Source organism: Geotrypetes seraphini, chromosome 5 (genome assembly GCF_902459505.1).
Source record: "Geotrypetes seraphini chromosome 5, aGeoSer1.1, whole genome shotgun sequence".
NCBI classification, from domain to species: Eukaryota; Metazoa; Chordata; class Amphibia; order Gymnophiona; family Dermophiidae; genus Geotrypetes; species Geotrypetes seraphini.
Genome location: NC_047088.1, coordinates 236,080,584 through 236,100,452, shown reverse-complemented (window position 1 = coordinate 236,100,452; position 19,869 = coordinate 236,080,584). Strand labels below are relative to the sequence as shown.

The following is a 19,869-nucleotide window of genomic DNA, read 5'->3' as shown; positions in this document are numbered from 1 at the left end:
GAAGACAGAAGGAAAAAAAAAAAAAGAAGTGGATTGATACTGGTCCAAGTTATTTTTACTGCATTTTATTGCAGATGAAGAGCTTTTGACTAATTTTTCAATATTGTGAATTTACTGATACTTTTTTAATTTAACAAGAAATTAATTATCTATGAGAGATATAAATATAATATATATATTTACCTAACTACTAATTATCCCAGGACAAGCAGGCAGGTATTCTCACTAGTGGGTGATGTCATCCGACAGAGCCCCAATACAGACATCTTGCAAGCATGTCTTGCTTGAAGAAACTCAGAAGTTTCAAGATGCCCGCACCGCGCATGCGCCAGTGCCTTCCCGCCCGATGGTCCGGGCGTGTCTCCTCAGTTCTTTTTCTTTCGCGGAGCTGAGAAGTCTATCTTCAATTTGTGCCCATTGAATCTCTTTTTTTGCCTTCTGTTTTGCCGCGGGTTGAGTTCTTTTGGCTCTCCTGTGCATTTATTTCTTTCTTTGATTTCTATTTTCAAAAAAAAAAAAAAAAAAATTTTTCCTTCCGATACCGGGTCGGCCGCGTGGCTGGGGCCCCGCGCCATCGACCTTGCGGCGGAGCTATTCCGGCCTATGTCCCGGCCGATTACCGGTTTTAAAAAGTGTAGCAAGTGCCAGTGCGCGATTTCGCTCACGGACCCTCATCGACGCTGCTTACAGTGTCTGGGACCGGATCACTTCCCGAAATCGTGCCGGCCTTGCTCCACTCTGACGGCGAGAGCGTTTAAGCGCCGCTGTCTACTGTGGGAGTCCATGTTCAAGATGGAAGCTTCATCGGATCCTGCAGCTTTGACATCGACATCGACGGGTGCTTCGACTCCTTCAGCGAAGCCTTCTGCCTCCCCGGCTGCTTCGGGACTCCTGAAACCGGCATCATTCACACCGGTTTCGGCCCCGGCTTCGGCGCCGGTGCCTTCCTCCGTCTCCTCGGAGCAGGTATCGACCCCTACAGTTCCACCGGTGGTGCTCAAGGTGCCGAAGACTGGCAAGCAGAAGCAAGCAGCACCGAAGGAGCGCGGAGACCGTGCGGAAGGGCCCCCTTTTGGTGCGGATCCCTCCATATCGGCTTCGTTGCGGTCCCTTCTGGAGGCTCAGTTCGTGGAGCTCATGCAGACCATGGGGCCTCGGCTGATTGCCACCATCCAGGGTGACCTCCCAGCTTCGGCTTCGAGGGGCGGACCGCCCCCTCCTCCTCCTCCTCGCCGCACGACCTCGTTGCTCGGCGAGGAGGAGCGGCGAGCGGTGTCCGGTCCTCGAGGAGGTCCTCCGTTAGTGCTGTGCCTCCTTTGGAACCGATTCCCTCGAGGAGGGCCTCCCTTAGTGATATGCCTCCCTTGGAGCCCATCCCCTCGAGGAAAGCCTCGTTTAGTGACCTGCCTTTCTTGGAACCGGTTACTCCGCCCCATGACTCAGTGTGGCGTCCACCTTCGGGGCCACCCAGTCCTGGGCATAGCAGGAAGCAGGACGAGTTCTTCCGAACCCCCTATCAAGCCTGGGCGTCGTCGGGGGAGGCGCCAACTCTTCCGCCTCTGCGATCGACGGCATCGAGTCCGATCTGCTCCTTGAAGGGGTCTGACCCAGTTTCTCACAGACGGGCTCGATCCCCTTCCAGGCATCGAGAGGGGCATCGATCTAGACATTCTTCGAAGCATTCCTCTCGGCACTCGACCGTCTCGCCTCAGAAGAAATTGCCTCGGTTGGGGTATGCTGCTTCGACTGGGTCTCCTCCTCCGGGCCCAGAGTTCGAGGACCCCGAGGTTTTCTACTCGTCCTGTTGCTCGCAGGCCTCTCTGGAGCCTGAAGCCTCTTCTTCTTCTAGTCCGTCTCGCAGACCGGCGACGGTGGACCAACTGTCCTTTTCATCGTTCCTCAGGCAGATGGCAGATGACATGGACATTACTCTCGATGGGTCTCGATATTCCAAAGAGTACCTCGATACCATGCACTTGCCTCGTCCTCCGGCAGAGTCCTTGTGGCTTCCCCTGCACAAGCTCCTCGACCAGACCTTCATGCGATGCTTCGAGTCTCCTTACTCTATCCCTGCGGTCCCTGGCAAATTGGATGCGCGGTACCGCACGGTGCATCATAAAGGCTTCGAGGGTCCTCAGCTTTCTCACCTCCTGGTCGAATCTTCGCTCAAGTGGTCTCATCCTGGCCAGGTCTATGCTTTAGTGCCTCCGGGACGCAAGGGCAGAACCATGGATAAGTTTGGTCGACGCATCTATCAGAATTCGATGATGACGTCTCGAGTCCTGAATTACAATTTCCACTTTGCAGCCTACTTGGAATTTTTTCTACCTGTGCTTTGGAAGTTCACACCATACATCGAGTCCCAGGCTAGGTTTGAGTTTGAGGAAGTGGTTGCTTCGCTGTCCCAACTTCGGCTTCAGTTGATGCAATCTGCCTATGATGCGTTCGAGCTCTCAGCCCGAGCGGCGGCCTGCTCGGTGGCGATCCGCCGGTTGGCCTGGTTGCGGACCATTGATATGGACCCGAATCTTCAGGACCGCCTGGCGAACGTCCCGTGTGCTGGGGCGGATCTTTTTGACGAATCCATCGAGACTGTCACGAAGAAGTTGTCTGACCACGAAAAGTCCTTCCAATCTATCCTTCGGCCAAAGCCTAAGCCTCAGCAGTCTCGACCTTCTCGCCCGCCGTTGATTTATCAGCGGCGTTATCAGCCGAGGCAAACTCCACCTGCGAGGCAACCGGCGAAGCGACAGCCTCCTCAGAAGGGTCAGCCTAAGTCTCAGTCGCCTGCTGTCCCTAAGACCACTCAGCCTTTTTGACTGTCTCATCGAGGGCATAACCAACCTCGTTCTGCCTCCCCCTGTTTTTCCCATCAGAGGGCGCCTCCATCATTTTTATCATCGCTGGGAGGCCATAACAACCGACCTCTGGGTCCTTACTATCATCAAGGAAGGATACTCTCTTCATTTCCATCGGGTCCCTCCGGACCACCCTCCAAGAGAGTATCCTTCCAACTTGACTCAGACCGCCCTTCTTCTTCAGGAAGCTCAGGCTTTGCTCCGGCTTCGTGCCGTGGAGCCGGTCCCAACGGACCAACTGAACCAGGGGTTTTACTCCCGGTACTTCCTTGTTACGAAGAAGACGGGCGACCTGCGACCCATTTTGGACCTCAGGGTCCTCAACAAATTCCTAGTCAAAGAGAGGTTTCGCATGCTGACACTTGCTTCTCTCTACCCCCTCCTCGAGCAGAACGACTGGTTATGCTCTCTGGATCTCAAGGAGGCCTACACTCATATTCCCATTCATCCGGCCTCTCACAAGTTCCTCAGATTTCGGGTGGGACATCTCCATCTGCAGTATCGAGTGCTTCCATTCGGCCTGTCTTTGTCCCCCCGAGTCTTCACCAAATGTCTGGTGGTGGTGGCCGCGGCCCTCTGGAACCAAGGTCTTCAGGTATTCCCCTACCTCGACGACTGGCTGATCAAGGCTCCCTCAGCCTCAGGGGTCATCTCAGCGACCCTGTCAACGATTCTGTTCCTGCAGAGTTTGGGATTCGAGATCAACTTTCCCAAGTCTCATCTACAGCCGACCCAGTCTCTTCCCTTCATCGGGGCTATCCTGGATGCCGTACGTCTCAGAGCATTCCTTCCTCCTCAGTGCATGGATGCTCTTCTTCATCTCTGCCAGTCTGTGTCTTCTCGCCAGACCATCTCAGCGAGACACAAGATGGTCCTCCTGGGCCACATGGCCTCTACAGTTCATGTGACACCCTTTGCCAGGCTTCATCTCAGAATTCCTCAGTGGACCCTGGCATCTCAGTGGACTCAGGTGTCGGATCCGTTGACTCGACACATCACAGTCACTCCTGCTCTTCGGCAGTCTCTACTCTGGTGGATGACCTCTTCGAATCTATCCAGAGGTTTGCTGTTTCATTCTCCTCCCCACCAGAAGGTTCTCACAACCGATTCCTCGACCTATGCCTGGGGAGCGCATCTGGATGGGCTTCGCACTCGGGGATTCTGGACCAGTGCGGACCGACTCCATCAAATCAATCTTCTGGAGCTCATAGCCATCTTCAATGCTCTTCAAGCTTTTCAACATCTGCTTCACGACATGGTGGTCCTCATTCGCACCGACAATCAGGTCGCCATGTATTATGTCAACAAGCAGGGGGGCACGGGCTCGGCCTCCCTCTGCCAGGAAGCTCTCAGAGTCTGGGATTGGGCGGTTCGCCACAACGCCTTCCTCAAAGCTGTCTACATTCAGGGGAGGGACAATGTCTTGGCGGACAAACTGAGTCGTCTTCTCCAGCCTCACGAATGGACACTCCATTCCAAGCCCCTTCATCAGATCTTTGCTCAGTGGGGAACGCCACAGATAGAACTCTTTGCGGCTCCCCACAATTTCAAGCTGCCTCAGTTTTGCTCCAGGATCTACGCTCCTCATCGTCTCGAGGCAGATGCTTTTCTGCTGGATTGGGGGAATCGCTTTCTGTATGCGTTTCCGCCATTCCCTCTCATTCAAAAGACTCTGGTCAAGCTGAAGTCCGACCATGCCACCATGATTCTGATAGCTCCTCTGTGGCCCAGGCAACCTTGGTTCTCCCTTCTACTTCAACTCAGCAGCAGGGAACCGTACCTACTTCCAGTGTTTCCTTCACTGCTTACTCAGCATCAGGGGTCTCTGCTTCATCCCAACCTGCAGTCTCTCCACCTGACAGCTTGGTTACTTTCAACGTAACTCCGCACCAGTTTTCCCAGGCGGTGAGGGATGTCTTGGAGGCTTCCAGGAAGCCTGCTACTCGTCAATGCTACTCCCAAAAATGGACTAGATTTTCTTCATGGTGTATTTCCAATTCTAAGGAGCCTCAGCGAGCCTCCCTATCCTCTGTTTTGGACTATCTTTTACATCTGTCTCAGTCTGGTCTCAAGTCGACATCTATACGAGTCCACCTGAGTGCTATTGCGGCTTTCCATCAGCCTCTACAAGGGAAACCTCTCTCTTCTCATCCTGTGGTTTCCAGATTTATGAAAGGACTTTTTCATGTCAATCCTCCTCTCAAACCGCCTCCAGTGGTTTGGGATCTAAATGTTGTCCTTTCTCAGCTTATGAAACCTCCTTTCGAGCCTCTGAGCAAGGCTCCACTAATGTTTCTCACTTGGAAAGTGGTTTTTCTGGTGGCCCTCACATCTGCTCGCAGGGTCAGTGAGCTTCAGGCCTTGGTGGCGGACCCACCTTTCACAGTATTCCATCATGACAAGGTGGTCCTCCGCACTCACCCGAAATTCCTGCCTAAAGTGGTCTCTGAATTTCACCTCAACCAATCCATTGTGCTTCCAGTGTTCTTTCCAAAGCCTCATTCTCATCCTGGAGAATCAGCTCTTCACACTCTGGACTGTAAACGTGTTTTGGCTTTCTACTTGGATCGCACCAAACCACATAGAACTGCTCCTCAACTTTTCGTCTCCTTTGATCCAAACAAGTTGGGACGACCTGTATCGAAGCGCACCATCTCCAACTGGATGGCGGCTTGTATCTCTTTCTGCTATGCCCAGGCTGGATTACCCCTTCCCTGTAAGGTCACAGCCCATAAGGTCAGAGCAATGGCAGCCTCTGTAGCCTTCCTCAGATCGACACCGATTGAGGAGATTTGTAGGGCTGGCACTTGGTCCTCGGTTCATACGTTCACCTCTCATTATTGTCTGGATACTTTCTCCAGACGGGATGGGCAGTTTGGCCAAACTGTGTTACAAAATTTGTTCTCCTAAGTTGCCAATTCTCCCTCCATCCCATTGAGGTTAGCTTGGAGGTCACCCACTAGTGAGAATACCTGCCTGCTTGTCCTGGGATAAAGCAATGTTACTTACCGTAACAGTTGTTATCCAGGGACAGCAGGCAGCTATTCTCACGTCCCACCTACCTCCCCTGGGTTGGCTTCTCTGCTAGCTACCTGAACTGAGGAGACACGCCCGGACCATCAGGCGGGAAGGCACTGGCGCATGCGCGGTGCGGGCATCTCGAAACTTCTGAGTTTCTTCAAGCAAGACATGCTTGCAAGATGTCCGTATCGGGGCTCTGTCGGATGACATCACCCACTAGTGAGAATAGCTGCCTGCTGTCCCTGGATAACAACTGTTACGGTAAGTAACATTGCTTTACTAACCATCCTGAATAACAATAATTGATTAATATGAGGAAATAAATATAGGATATTACATATTTCAAAAGGGATTATTAATAAAATAGGAAATAATTTTAGACTTTTATTAATAAATATGAAAATATATATTTTATTCAAATATTTATTTATATTGAATATATTATGATTGATTTTAAATGAGAATGTTATAAATAAATTGGTTAGATGCTAATATTAGTAATATATTAACACTATGAATGAATATATTTAAATTAACAATGAATATTTAATATACATGGAATTATAGTTAAAATTGAAAATGTTAACAAAATATTAAGATAGGATATATATTACTTTGAAAGGAAGATATATTTATAATTTATATGAATTAATTAAGTATGATTCTTAATATAATTATATATTTTAATTAGATAATAATTGATATGAAATACAAAAATTATTAATTAAAGGGTTAAGTCTGGGAATTGGGTTTTTTAAAGAAGAGATAATTACTAAGGAGATAAAGATTTTTAAGATACTATTATTTATATGAATAACTTATATGAATGAAAATTTACTTGAATAGTTATATTTGAATTCATTATAGATAATTTTATGTTATTTGCTACAATGAAATATTAATATTAATGATAATAATTATTAATTGAATGATTGAATATGTATGGATAGAAATAATGAAATATTAAATATGTGGGGAAAAAAAGAATAGTTGAATTTTTGAGAGATATTAATTCAATATGGAGGGATATTAGTTGTCTGGGGGAGGGGGTTTAGGGTCTGCTATACCAATGTGTGTTCCAGATCAGACAATGATTATGGGGGGGAGGGGAGGGAGCATAGAGAGAGGGAGGGGGGTTCACAGTAATAATATATTGATGAGGATTGAAAATGGGATAAATGTAAAATTTGAATTTTTCTTTTATAATCTTATTTTAGGGGGGGGAAAGGGATGGGGGAATTGGATGAATGAATTATATTTACTTAATGTGCTGAGGTCTGGTCATCTTTTTTATTTTAGAAATATTTGCCAAAATTTAATTATAAAATAGATGGATATAAAAATTTATTCTATTAACGTCAATGGTTTAAATCATCCTATTAAGAGAAAGAAAGTACTAACGTTCCTTAAAAAGCAAAATGCGGACATATATTTTATTCAAGAGTCGCACCTTTCTGATATTGAATCTAAAAAGTTATCTGGGGGTTGGATTTCTAAATGCTTCTTTGCACCTGCAATGGGGAAAAAAGCTGGGGTTGCTGTCCTGATAAATAGGAAGTGCAATGCTGATTTCAAATTAATAAACTATGATCCTTTAGGAAGATGGGTGCATATCAAAATGGTTCTGGGAAATACAACCCTGGATTTATTAAATTTATATGCTCCTAATTCGAATCAAATGGAGTTTTTCAAACAAGTTCAACAATTACTGTTACCACTGGCTACTTCTAATTTAATCGTAGCAGGGGATTTCAATGCTGTAATGGATCCAATTTTGGATAAGAGACCAAGTAGAATTATGAAATCGTTAGGTTTAAATAATTTGGTTCAATCTTGTAATTTAGTTGATATATGGCGTATTCTTCATTTTAATGATCAGGAATTCTCTTTTTGTTCTCAGGTCCATAAATCTTTCTCACGAATTGATTATATATTCGTGTCTAATAATATAGTGCAGCGAGTGATGAATGCAGTTATTGATCCCATTATAATTTCAGACCATGCTGGTGTGTGGATTGACTTTAAGAATAATGATATAGTACATTTTGATCCAATTTGGAGATTTGATAATGCTTTACTTGCGGACTCGAACTTTCTGGAAGATTTTAAATTAAAGATGAATGAATTTTTTCAAATAAATAATTCGGACAATATTAATGCTGAGATTTTGTGGGACGCATTTAAAGCAACAATAAGAGGAAATATTATTTCATATTCAGCATTTATCAAAAAACAACTTAAAAAACAATATGTTGATCTGGAAAACCAAATTAAAGTATTAGAAAATAAATTAATTAAGAACTGGGTACATAATACATTACAAAGTTTATTAAAAATAAAAGCGAAATATAATGAGATTTCTTCTCAATTTGTGAGGAAAGATATCTTCTATAAGCAAGTTCAGTACTATGGTAATTCAAACAAAGCTGGAAGATTATTAGCTAATTTTCTTAAAGCAAAAAAAAGGAAATCTAAGATTATTGCAATTAAAGATACAAGGCAACACACACACTAACACCAAAGATATTTTAATACAATTTCTTGATTTTTATAAAGATTTATATTCTTCTGAATCTTATGAAAATAAAGAACAAGAGGGATTAAATTTCTTAAACTCATTTATTGGACCAAATGTTCCGGATCATATAAAACGAAGTTTAGAAGAGCCTATATCTTTAAAAGAAATAGAATCAGCATTGAAGTCTCTTAGAGTTGGATCCGCTCCGGGTGGTGATGGATATACTGTTGAATTCTATAAAACATTTCAAAATATCATCTTACCATATTTATTAAATTTGTATCAATATCAAATAAATAATGGGAATATATCAGGTACTATGGCTGATTCGGTAATTATTGTCTTACCAAAACCAAACAAGGATCCTACCTTGGTTTCAAACTACAGGCCTATCTCTTTATTAAATGTAGATGGTAAGTTGATTGCTAAAGTATTAGCAATAAGATTGGCAAAAGCTCTTCCTTTTATTATTGATTTACACCAAACAGGATTTATTGCTAAAAGACACTCATCAAACAATACTAGATTAGCATTCCACTCTTTAAATTTAGTGAAAAATATGAATGATCCAGCTTTTATGCTATCTTTAGATGCAGAAAAAGCATTTGATAGAGTGGAATGGAGTTATATGTATCAAGCTCTGGAATGGTTTGGAATAGGCCCCGGTTTTATTAAAATGATTCAGACATTGTATAGCTCTCCTGGTGCAAGATTATATATTAATAACAATTTATCAGATAGATTTAACTTGCGTAGGGGAGTTAGACAAGGATGTCCTTTGTCCCCCTTACTTTTTGATATTGTTTTAGAACCCTTATTAATTGCAATTAATCAAACTAAGGAGATAAAGGGAATCCCACTTTCTTACTGGGAATTTAAACTTTCTGCATATGCAGATGATATATTATTATATTTAAGAGAACCGGGGAATACTGTTCCAAGTTTACTTAATCTTCTAGAGAAATTTGGGAAATTTTCTGGATATAAAATTAATTGGAGTAAATCGGAAATTCTTCCAATTAATGTTCACTGTACCAAAGGATTATTTGATTCATATTCATTTATTTGGAAAGAAGAAGGATTAAAATATTTAGGTATTATTATCAAAAATACAATTGAAGATACAGTAAAAGAAAATGAAAAACTTTTATTAAAAAAAATAATAGAAATGTGTGAGCAATTGAATCCTTTACATCTTTCTTGGTGGGGAAGAGTCCAAACAATTAAAATGATGATATTGCCTGTGGTTTGTTATCAAATGAGTATGATACCAATATTTTTTCAGGGGTCATTTTATAAAAAGTTAAACAATATTCTTACAAAATTTGTTTGGTTTGGGAAAAGACCCAGAATTGCTTTAGTATCTTTACAAAGACCAATTGTGGAGGGAGGGGTAAATTTTCAAAATTTTTATAAGTACCATCAAGCCTATATTCTAAGACAGGGTATGTATTGGATCCTCCCAGATCTCATGGAGAATGTACCAGATTGGCTATATCTAGAATGGCGGCTCCTGTTCCCACTACATCCAGAACATCTAATTAGTATAAACATGCCAAGAAGATATAAGGATAACAGAATTTTATTGGATACTTGGAAGACGTTAAGATATGTTAGTAATCTATCACCAGAACCAATTGCTAAATCATTAAATCAATCAATTTGGGTAAACTCCAGGATCAAGATTGGCGGATACAAAATCGTCTGGAAACAATGGATAATTGCAGGTATACGAACATTGAATGATGTTATTTCAGAAGGAGCAATGCTTAGTTTTTCACAATTGCAACATAAATTTGGATTAAATAAAACACAATATTTTAAATGGTTGCAATTGAAGCAAGCTATTCAGGCAGGGTTCCCTGAATGGAAAGCTCTTAATACTCAATATAGTCTGCAGGTTCTATGTTTCCAGGCAGATTTTTTGGGTCACCAAGCCGCAAAATGGTATAAATTGTTAAATGGATTTTTAAACAAAAAAAAGAAAACTGGACTTAGGGATATTTGGAGTATTGAGATTGGTCAGACAATTTCTGAATCTCAATGGCCACGATTTTGGTCCTGGAGATTAAGATCTACAAAGTCAGCATCTATGAGTCAAACTTGGTTATTTTTGTTACATAGAACTTTATGGACCCCTACGCGTTTACAAAAAATAGATAGTACTAGATCTAATAGATGCTGGCATTGCAGAGTAGAAGTCGGGACATTAGATCACTTAATTTTTTTTTTGTCCCTGTATAAATGCATTTTGGAAACTAATTTGGCCCCAAATTAATGAACTACTAGAAAATCATGTAGGACTCTCATATGATACTATACTATTTGGTACAGCAATGAGAACTCGAGTCCGATTTCAGCAAACAATAACAAACTATTACTAATATTGACAGGGGTCGCCATGCAACAAATAACTCAAAATTGGAAGGACTACACCAAATTAAATTTTACATTTTGGTGGAATTCAGTCTGTAATATATACAAAATGGAAAAAACAATAGCATTACAACAGGGAAATATTCATAATTTTAAGAAAATTTGGGAACCATTGACTCGATATTCCAATGATCAGGTTTCATAATAATAATAATAATAATAACTTTATTTTTCTATACCGCCATAGTCAGGCGACTTCTAGGCGGTTTACATTGCAAGAAGGCTGGACATTCAGCGAATAACAAGAGGTCTCAATACAATACAATAGGTCAACATATAATACAGTACAATGAGTCTATGTACAATACAGTACAATGTAATGCAACATGTCTAGATACAATACAATATAATAGATCTAAATACAATACAATACTTAAGTCTTGATAAGTCTTAATACAATACCGTACAATGGGTCTAAATATAATACAATAGTGTAGAAGGAAAGTCCTGTACAGATTGGTGTTCAGAGGGTAAAGAATATCTGAGAATTTTTTTTTTTTTTTTTTTTTTTTTTTTTTTTAATTTCCATTTGAATTGGAGTTCTAGGAACAGCGAATATATGAGTACATGAGGAGCTTCTTGCGGGAGAGAAAGAAAGGCATTTTCAGGGAGGGGAGTCCTAAAGAGGGAGGGGATAATTTTAGTCAGTGAATTTTGCGAATAGGGCGGTTTTGATTGATTTGCGGAATGCACTGTAAGACAGATTGGGTTTGTTTATGTAGTTTTTCAGCCAGACTTGCTGTCTGTTTGCTTGGAACTTAAAGGTTCTATCCAGGAATGATTTGTATCTGCAGCCAGTAATCTTTGGGTATGCAAAGATGTTTTTGTTTCTGGTCGCTCGTGTGGGGTTGTGAAGGGTGAAGTGAGTTTGTAGGTATGAAGGTGCTAGTCCCCAGGCTTGTCTGAAACAGGTGCAGGCAAATTTGAATAGTATTCGTGCTTCAATTGGAAGCCAATGCAACTTTTTATAGTAGGGGCTGATGTGGTCGTTTTTTCTTAGTCCGAAGATTAGTCGAACGGCGGTGTTTTGTAATAATCTCAGTTTTTTTATTGTTTTTTGTGGTATGCCCAGGTAGATGATGTTGCAGTAGTCAAGGATGGATAATATCAGTGCCTGTACCAACAACCTGAATGATGTTGGGTCAAAGTATTTTTTTATGGTCCTTAGTTTCCATAGCGTGTAGAAGCATTTTTTCACTAGTGCGTTTGTGTGGTCAATCATAGTTAGGTGTGTGTCTAGAGTGATACCGAGTATTTTTATGTTTTTGGAAATTGGGTACTCGTGATTGTTTATTTTTATCGATGTTCTTGTAATTTTGTCATTAGGGCTAGCCAGAAAGACCTTTGTTTTTTCTGCGTTTAGTTTTAGTTTGAAATTAATGGTCCATTTATCGATTTCGGTCATTACGTTTGAGAGCTTGTCTACAATTTCTTTTGTGATGTCATTTAAGGGGATTAGAATGGATATGTCATCTGCGTAAATGTAGTGTATTAAATTTAGTTTTTGTAGGAGGTGACTTAAGGAGGCGATATAAATATTGAAAAGGGTGGGAGATAGTGGGGAACCTTGAGGCACGCCTGAAGGGTTTTTCCATGGTTTGGAATAATTACCATTGCTGATTACTTGATAGGATCTGTTTGTTAGGAATTCTTTGAACCAGTTCTTTGCTTTTCCAGAGATTCCCATCACTTCATAGCACTTCATAGCACATTAGTAATGGATATATTAGATTGGGGAAGGGTGGGAATGTATATTATATGGATTTAAGAAATGAAGAAAGGGGAGGGTTATATTTTATGTGATAAGATGAATTACTTGTAATCACAATTTTTCATGTATTAATTGAAGTTTATGTAAAATTAAATTATTGTAAGAATGAAAAATTTATAAATAAAATATATTAAAAAAAAATGCTGTGATTCACAGGGCCTTATCATCCCCCTTTCAATAGGTATAGCTCTGGTACATCCCACTAGTTTGGAGCAATCTAGAAGAGATAATAAAGCATGTGAAATTTGTTTATACCTATTAGTTTCCTTTCCCTTGGTCTTGCTACCCTGGAAGACACTGATGTGGAAAGCAGTCTCAGGTACTGTGTGCTGAAATCCTGCAGTTTTGTGTGTAGTCCATATTTTTGGTTTAAGTGCTATGCTGAGGTGCATTAAAAAAGGTAGGGATGAGAAGAAATAGGGAACTTGGTTAAAAAATAATCTTGGTCAGTGTCCTTCTGCTTTTTTCATTGACATGGAGAAGAGTTCTAGGCTGCACTAGCACTTACACTGCTATCATTGGTGGTCTTCAGTTTTCTCTACCTCCATCTTTTGGTAGGAAGGAGTCACTATCCACTAGTTTGTACTGGTCTAACAGGAATCAAGGAAAGGAAGGTAACAGGATGAACAAATTTTAATTTTGGTGGCGCTTTTTTTATTTTTTTTATTTCAAGCTTTTTTTTCTGCAAGGTACAGACTAAATGAAACTCTTCTTATCATTAGATTGGGCCTCAAATTATTGATCATCTTTTTCATGCTTAAATGAATGTGTATGACTATGCATCTTAAGTATGTAGTGCTTTTATTTCCCTTCTACAGAGAGAAATTAAAAAGGAAATTGATCGTAGAAAAACTGGGAAAGATATGTTAGATTTCAAAAGAAGACAGGAGGAAGATCTTGCAAAGCGAATGCTAGAGGAAAGGAACAGAGAAAAGGCAGAAGAAAAAGCAGCCCGGGAGCGTATCAGGCAGCAGATTGCATTGGTAATGTCTTCATTTAGCTTCCTATCCAAACTTGATCATCACAGATGTTTTAGCATTTCACTACATGTACTCTATCAAATTACTTCTGATCAGATGTACTAAGAAATAGTTGCCACTGGCTGACCAGCACCTAGATTCTGCTCTTAGTACCTTTAAAGAGACACCTTGATAACCTGGTAAATGGCGGCAGATAAAACTATGTTAAACAAAGCATGCGATTGGGATGCAGTTTGAGTATATGCTATTTTTCTGCTCTGAATGAGCTTAGTTTTCATACATACCGTATTTTGCGCTCCATAATACGCACCTTTTTTCCACCCAAAAGTAGGTGGAAATCTCAGTGCTTCTTATGTAGTGAAGATACAAAATTTGTACCACCCATAGCATTGTAAAACACCCGCCGCCGCCGTACCTTTTCAAAACAAAACACCTCCGCCTCTCAGTGCTGCCGCCGCACTTTTTCTAGACACACACACACACCCCGGCCTCTCAGCACCGCCGCCACACCTGTTTAAAACAAACGCCCGTCGCCGTCGGTACTTTTTTTAAACAGCCTGGTGGTCCAGCGATATTCCTCCCTCGCTAGACAGCTTTTGTACTCAGGGTGCGTCTTATGGTCAGGTGCTTCTTATGGAGCGAAAAAATACAGTAACTCTTATTTCCAGTCTTGAACCCTGTAAGAAGATTTATTAATTGTGTTTGGACTCCTGATGAAGGCTTTTACCAAAACACTCCCAGTGTTGAGTCCTATTTCTATTCCATAAAGAGCTTGTTCTATTGTATCCCATTCACATGCCTTGTTTGTTCCCACTTTCAGTCTTCTCTCTTTTTTTTGAGCAGATAAAAAAATGACATGATCCGTTTAATCATAAGGGGTTGGGAAGAATAAATTATGTTTATATTAGCTAATTTCAGCTAGAGTGTGTTAGTATTTCTTCATTATCCCAGGACAAGCAGGCAGGTATTCTCACTAGTGGGTGATGTCATCCGACAGAGCCCCGATATGGACGTCTCGCAAGCATGTCTTGCTTGAAGAAACTCAGAAGTTTCGAGATGCCCGCACCGCGCATGCGCCAGTGCCTTCCCGCCCGATGGTCCGGGCGTGTCTCCTCAGTTCTTTTTCTTCCGCGGAGCTGAGAAGTCTGTCTTCAATTTTGCGCCCATTGAATCTCTTTTTTGCCTTCTGTTTTGCCGCGGGTTGAGTTCTTTTGGCTCTCCTGTGCATTTGTTTATTTCTTTGATATCTTTTTTTTTTTTTTTTTTTTAATTTTTCTTCCGACACCGGGTCGGCCGCGTGGCTGGGGCCCCGCGCCTTCGACTTTGCGGCGGAGCTTTTCCGGCCTATGTCCCGGCCGATCACCAGTTTTAAAAAGTGTAGCAAGTGCCAGCGCGCGATTTCGCTCACGGACCCTCATCGACGCTGCTTACAGTGTCTGGGACCGGATCACTTCCCGAAATCGTGCCAGCCTTGCTCCACATTGACAGCGAGAGCGTTTAAGCGCCGCTGTCTGCTGTGGGAGTCCATGTTCAAGATGGAAGCTTCGTTGGATCCGTCAGCTTCGACATCGACTGGTGCTTCGACTTCATCGGCGAAGCCCTCTGCCTCCCAGGCTGCTTCAGGCCTTCTGAAACCGGCATCGTTCACGCCGGTTTCGGCCTCGACTTCGGCGCCAGTGCCTTCCTCCGTCTCCTCGGAGCAGGTATCGGCCCCTACAGTTCCACCGGTGGTGCTCAAAGTGCCGAAGGCTGGCAAGCAGAAGCACGCGGCACCGAAAGAGCGCGAAGACCGTGCGGAAGAGCCCCCTTTTGGTGCGGATCCCTCCATATCGGCTTCGTTGCGGTCCATACTGGAGGCTCAGTTTGTGGAACTCATGACCACCATGGGACCCCGGCTGATTGCCTCGATCCAGGGTGACCTCCCAGTTCCGGTTCCGAGGGGCGGCCCGCCCCCTCCTCCTCCGCCGCGCCACACGACCTCGTTGCTCGGCGAGGAGGAGCGGCGAGCGGTGTCCGGGTCCTCGAGGCGGTCCTCGGTTAGTGCTATGCCTCCTTTGGAACCGATTCCCTCGAGGAAGGCCTCCCTTAGTGATATGCCTCCCTTGGAGCCTAACCCCTCGAGGAAAGCTTCCCTTAGTGACTTGCCTCCCTTGGAACCTGTTACCCCGCCCTATGATACTGTGTGGCGTCCACCTTAGAGGCCTCCCAGTCCTGGGCATAGCAGAAAGCAGGACGAGTTCTTCCGAACCCCCTATCAAGCATGGGTGGCGTCGGGGGAGGCACCAGCTCTTCCGCCTCTTCGATCGACGGCCTCGAGTCCGATCTCCTTGGAGGCTTCTGACCAGATTTCTCACAGACGGGCTCGATCCCCTTCCAGGCATCGTGAGGGGCATCGATCCAGAGACTCTTCGAGGCATTCCTGTCGACACTCGAATGTCTCGCCCCAGAAGAAATTGCCTCGGTTGGGGTATGCTGCTTCGGCTTGGTCTCTCCCTCCGGGCCCGGAGTTCGAGGACCCCGAGGTTTTCTACTCACCCTGTGGCTCACAGGCCTCTATGGAGCCCGAAGCCTCGTCTTCTTCTAGCCCTTCTCGTAAACCGGCAACGGCGGACCAACTGTCTTTTTCCTCATTTCTCAGACAGATGGCAGATGACATGGACATTACTCTTCGATGCTGGATCTAGATACTCCAAGGAGTACCTCGACACCATGCACTTGCCTCGTCCTCCAGCCGAGTCCTTGCGCCTCCCTCTGCACAAGCTCCTCGACCAGACCTTCATGAGGTGCTTTGAGTCGCCTTACTCTATCCCTGCGGTCACTGGAAAATTGGATGCTCGGTACCGCACGGTGCATCATAAGGGTTTCGAGGGTCCTCAGCTTTCTCACCAGTCCCTCCTGGTCGAATCCTCGCTCAAGTGGTCTCATCCTGGCCAGGTCTATGCTTCAGTGCCTCCGGGACACGAGGGCAGAACCATGGATAAGTTTGGTCGACGCATCTATCAGAATTCGATGATGACGTCCCGAGTCCTGAATTACAATTTCCACTTTGCCGCCTACTTGGAATTTTTTCTGCCTGTGCTTCGGAAATTCACACCATACATCGAGTCCCAGGCTCGGTTTGAGTTTGAGGAAGTGGTTGCTTCGCTGTCCCAGCTTCGTCTTCAGTTGATGCAATCTGCCTATGATGCTTTCGAGCTCTCGGCCCGAGCAGCAGCCTGCTCTGTGGTGATGCGCCGGTTGGCCTGGTTGCGGACCATTGACATGGACCCGAATCTTCAGGACCGCCTGGCGAACGTCCCGTGTGCTGGGGCGGATCTTTTTGACGAATCCATCGAGACAGTCACGAAGAAATTGTCTGATCATGAAAAGTCCTTCCAGTCCATTCTTAGGCCGAAGCCTAAGCCTCAACAGTCTCGACCCTCTCGTCCACCATTGATTTATCAGCGGCGTTATCAACCGAGACAAACTCCGCCTGCGAGGCAACCGGCGAAGCGACAGCCTCCTCAGAAGGGTCAGCCAAAGTCTCAGTCGCCTGCTGTCCCTAAGGCCACTCAGCCTTTTTGACTGATTCGTCAAGGGCATAGCCAACCTCGTTCTGCCTCCCCCTGTTTTTCCCCATCGGAGGGCGCCTCCATCATTTTTATCCTCGCTGGGAGGCCATAACCACCGACCGCTGGGTTCTTACTATCGTCAGGGAGGGATACTCTCTTCATTTCCATCGGGTCCCTCCAGACCACCCTCCAAGAGAGTATCCTTCCAACTTGACACAGACCGCCCTTCTTCTTCAGGAAGCTCAGGCTTTGCTCCGGCTTCGTGCCGTAGAGCCGGTCCCGTCGGACCAACTGAACCAGGGGTTTTACTCCCGGTACTTCCTTGTTCCGAAGAAGACGGGCGACCTGCGACCCATTTTGGACCTCAGGGTCCTCAACAAATTCCTAGTCGAAGAGAGGTTTCGCATGCTGACCCTTGCTTCTCTTTACCCCCTCCTCGAGCAGAACGACTGGTTATGCTCTCTGGATCTCAAGGAGGCCTACACTCACATTCCCATTCATCCGGCCTCACGCAAATTCCTCAGATTTCGGGTGGGACATCTGCATCTGTAGTATCGAATGCTTCCTTTCGGCCTGTCCTCGTCTCCCAGAGTATTTACGAAATGTCTGGTAGTGGTGGCCGCTGCACTCCGGAGCCAGGGTCTTCAGGTGTTTCCCTACCTCGACGACTGGCTGATCAAGGCTCCCTCGGCCTCAGGGGTCATCTCGGCGACCCTGTCCACGATTCTGTTCCTGCAGAGCTTGGGATTCGAGATCAACTTTCCCAAATCTCATCTACAACCTACCAGTCGCTCCCCTTCATCGGGTCGATCCTGGATACCATACTTCTCAGAGCATTCCTTCCCCCTCAGCGCATGGATGCTCTTCTTCATCTCTGCCAGTCTGTATCTTCTCGCCAGTCCGTCTCGACGAGACACATGATGGTCCTCCTGGGCCACATGGCCTCTACAGTTCATGTGACGCCGTTGGCCAGACTCCATCTCAGAATTCCTCAGTGGACCCTGGCATCTCAGTGGAATCAGGTGTCGGATCCGTTGAATCGACACATTTTCGTCACTCCTGCTCTTCGGCAGTCTTTAATTTGGTGGATGACCTCTTCGAATCTATCCAGAGGTTTGCTGTTTCACACTCCTCCCCACCAGAAGGTTCTCACGACCGATTCCTCGACCTATGCCTGGGGGGCTCATCTGGATGGGCTTCGCACTCAGGGATTCTGGACCAGTGCGGACCGGCTCCATCAAATCAATCTTCTGGAGCTCAGAGCCATCTTCAATGCTCTTCAAGCTTTTCAACATCTGCTTCACGACATGGTGGTCCTCATTCGCACCGACAATCAGGTCGCCATGTATTATGTCAACAAGCAGGGGGGCACGGGCTCGGCCTCCCTCTGCCAGGAAGCTCTCAGAGTCTGGGATTGGGCGGTTCGCCACAACGCCTTCCTCAAAGCTTTCTACATTCAGGGGAAGGACAATGTCTTGGCGGACAACTTAAGTCATCTTCTCCAGCCTCACGAATGGACACTCCATTCCGAGCCCCTTCATCAGATCTTCTCTCAGTGGGGGACGCCTCAGATAGACCTCTTTGCGGCTCCCCACAACTTCAAACTGCCTCAATTCTGTTCCAGGATCTACACTCCTCATCGTCTCGAGGCAGATGCTTTTCTGCTGGATTGGGGGAATCGCTTTCTGTATGCGTTTCCTCCATTTCCTCTCATTCAAAAGACTCTGGTCAAGCTGAAGTCCGAACATGCCACCATGATTCTAATAGCTCCTCGGTGGCCCAGACAGGCTTGGTTCTCCCTTCTACTTCAACTCAGCAGCAGGGAGCCATTCCTCCTTCCAGTGTTTCCTTCACTGCTAACTCAGCATCAGGGATCTCTACTTCATCCCAACCTGCAGTCTCTCCACCTGACAGCTTGGTTCCTCTCAACGTAGCTCCTCACCAGTTTTCCCAAGCGGTGAGGGATGTCTTGGAGGCTTCCAGGAAGCCTGCTACTCGTCAATGCTACTCCCAGAAATGGACTAGGTTTTCTTCATGGTGTGTTTCCAATTATAAGGAGCCTCAGCGAGCCTCCCTATCCTCTGTTTTGGACTATCTTCTACATCTGTCTCAGTCTGGTCTCAAGTCGACATCTATTCGAGTCCACCTGAGTGCTATTGCGGCTTTCCATCAGCCTCTACAAGGGAAACCTCTCTGCTCATCCTGTGGTTTCCAGATTTATGAAAGGACTTTTTCATGTCAATCCTCCTCTCAAACCGCCTCCAGTGGTTTGGGATCTCAATGTTGTCCTTCTCAGCTTATGAAACCTCCTTTTGAGCCTCTTGGAAAGGCTCCACTAAAGTTTCTCACTTGGAAAGTGGTTTTTCTGGTGGCCCTCACATCTGCTCGCAGGGTCAACGAGCTTCAGGCCTTGGTGGCGGACCCACCTTTCACAGTTTTCCATCATGACAAGGTGGTACTCCGCACTCATCCGAAATTCCTCCCTAAAGTGGTCTCTGAATTTCATCTCAACCAATCCATTGTACTTCCAGTGTTTTTTCCAAAGCCTCATCACCCTGAAGAATCAGCTCTTCATACTCTGGACTGTAAACGTGCTTTGGCTTTCTACTTGGATCGTTCCAAACCACACAGAACTGCTCCTCAACTTTTCGTCTCCTTTGATCCAAACAAGTTGGGACGACCTGTATCGAAGCGCACCATCTCCAACTGGATGGCTGCTTGTATCTCTTTCTGC

At 44.9% G+C, this 19,869-nt stretch overlaps 1 protein-coding gene across 1 annotated transcript in view; it reads left to right on the top strand.

Annotated features, from left to right (window-relative positions):
* UBXN4 (UBX domain protein 4) overlaps positions 1 to 19,869 on the top strand; it is a 138,847-nt gene that overhangs the window by 66,251 nt on the left and 52,727 nt on the right. The window contains exon 8 of the mRNA XM_033944932.1: positions 13,423 to 13,587. Within this exon, the coding sequence (XP_033800823.1) occupies positions 13,423 to 13,587 (165 nt within the window). The remainder of the gene's footprint in view (positions 1 to 13,422; positions 13,588 to 19,869) is intronic.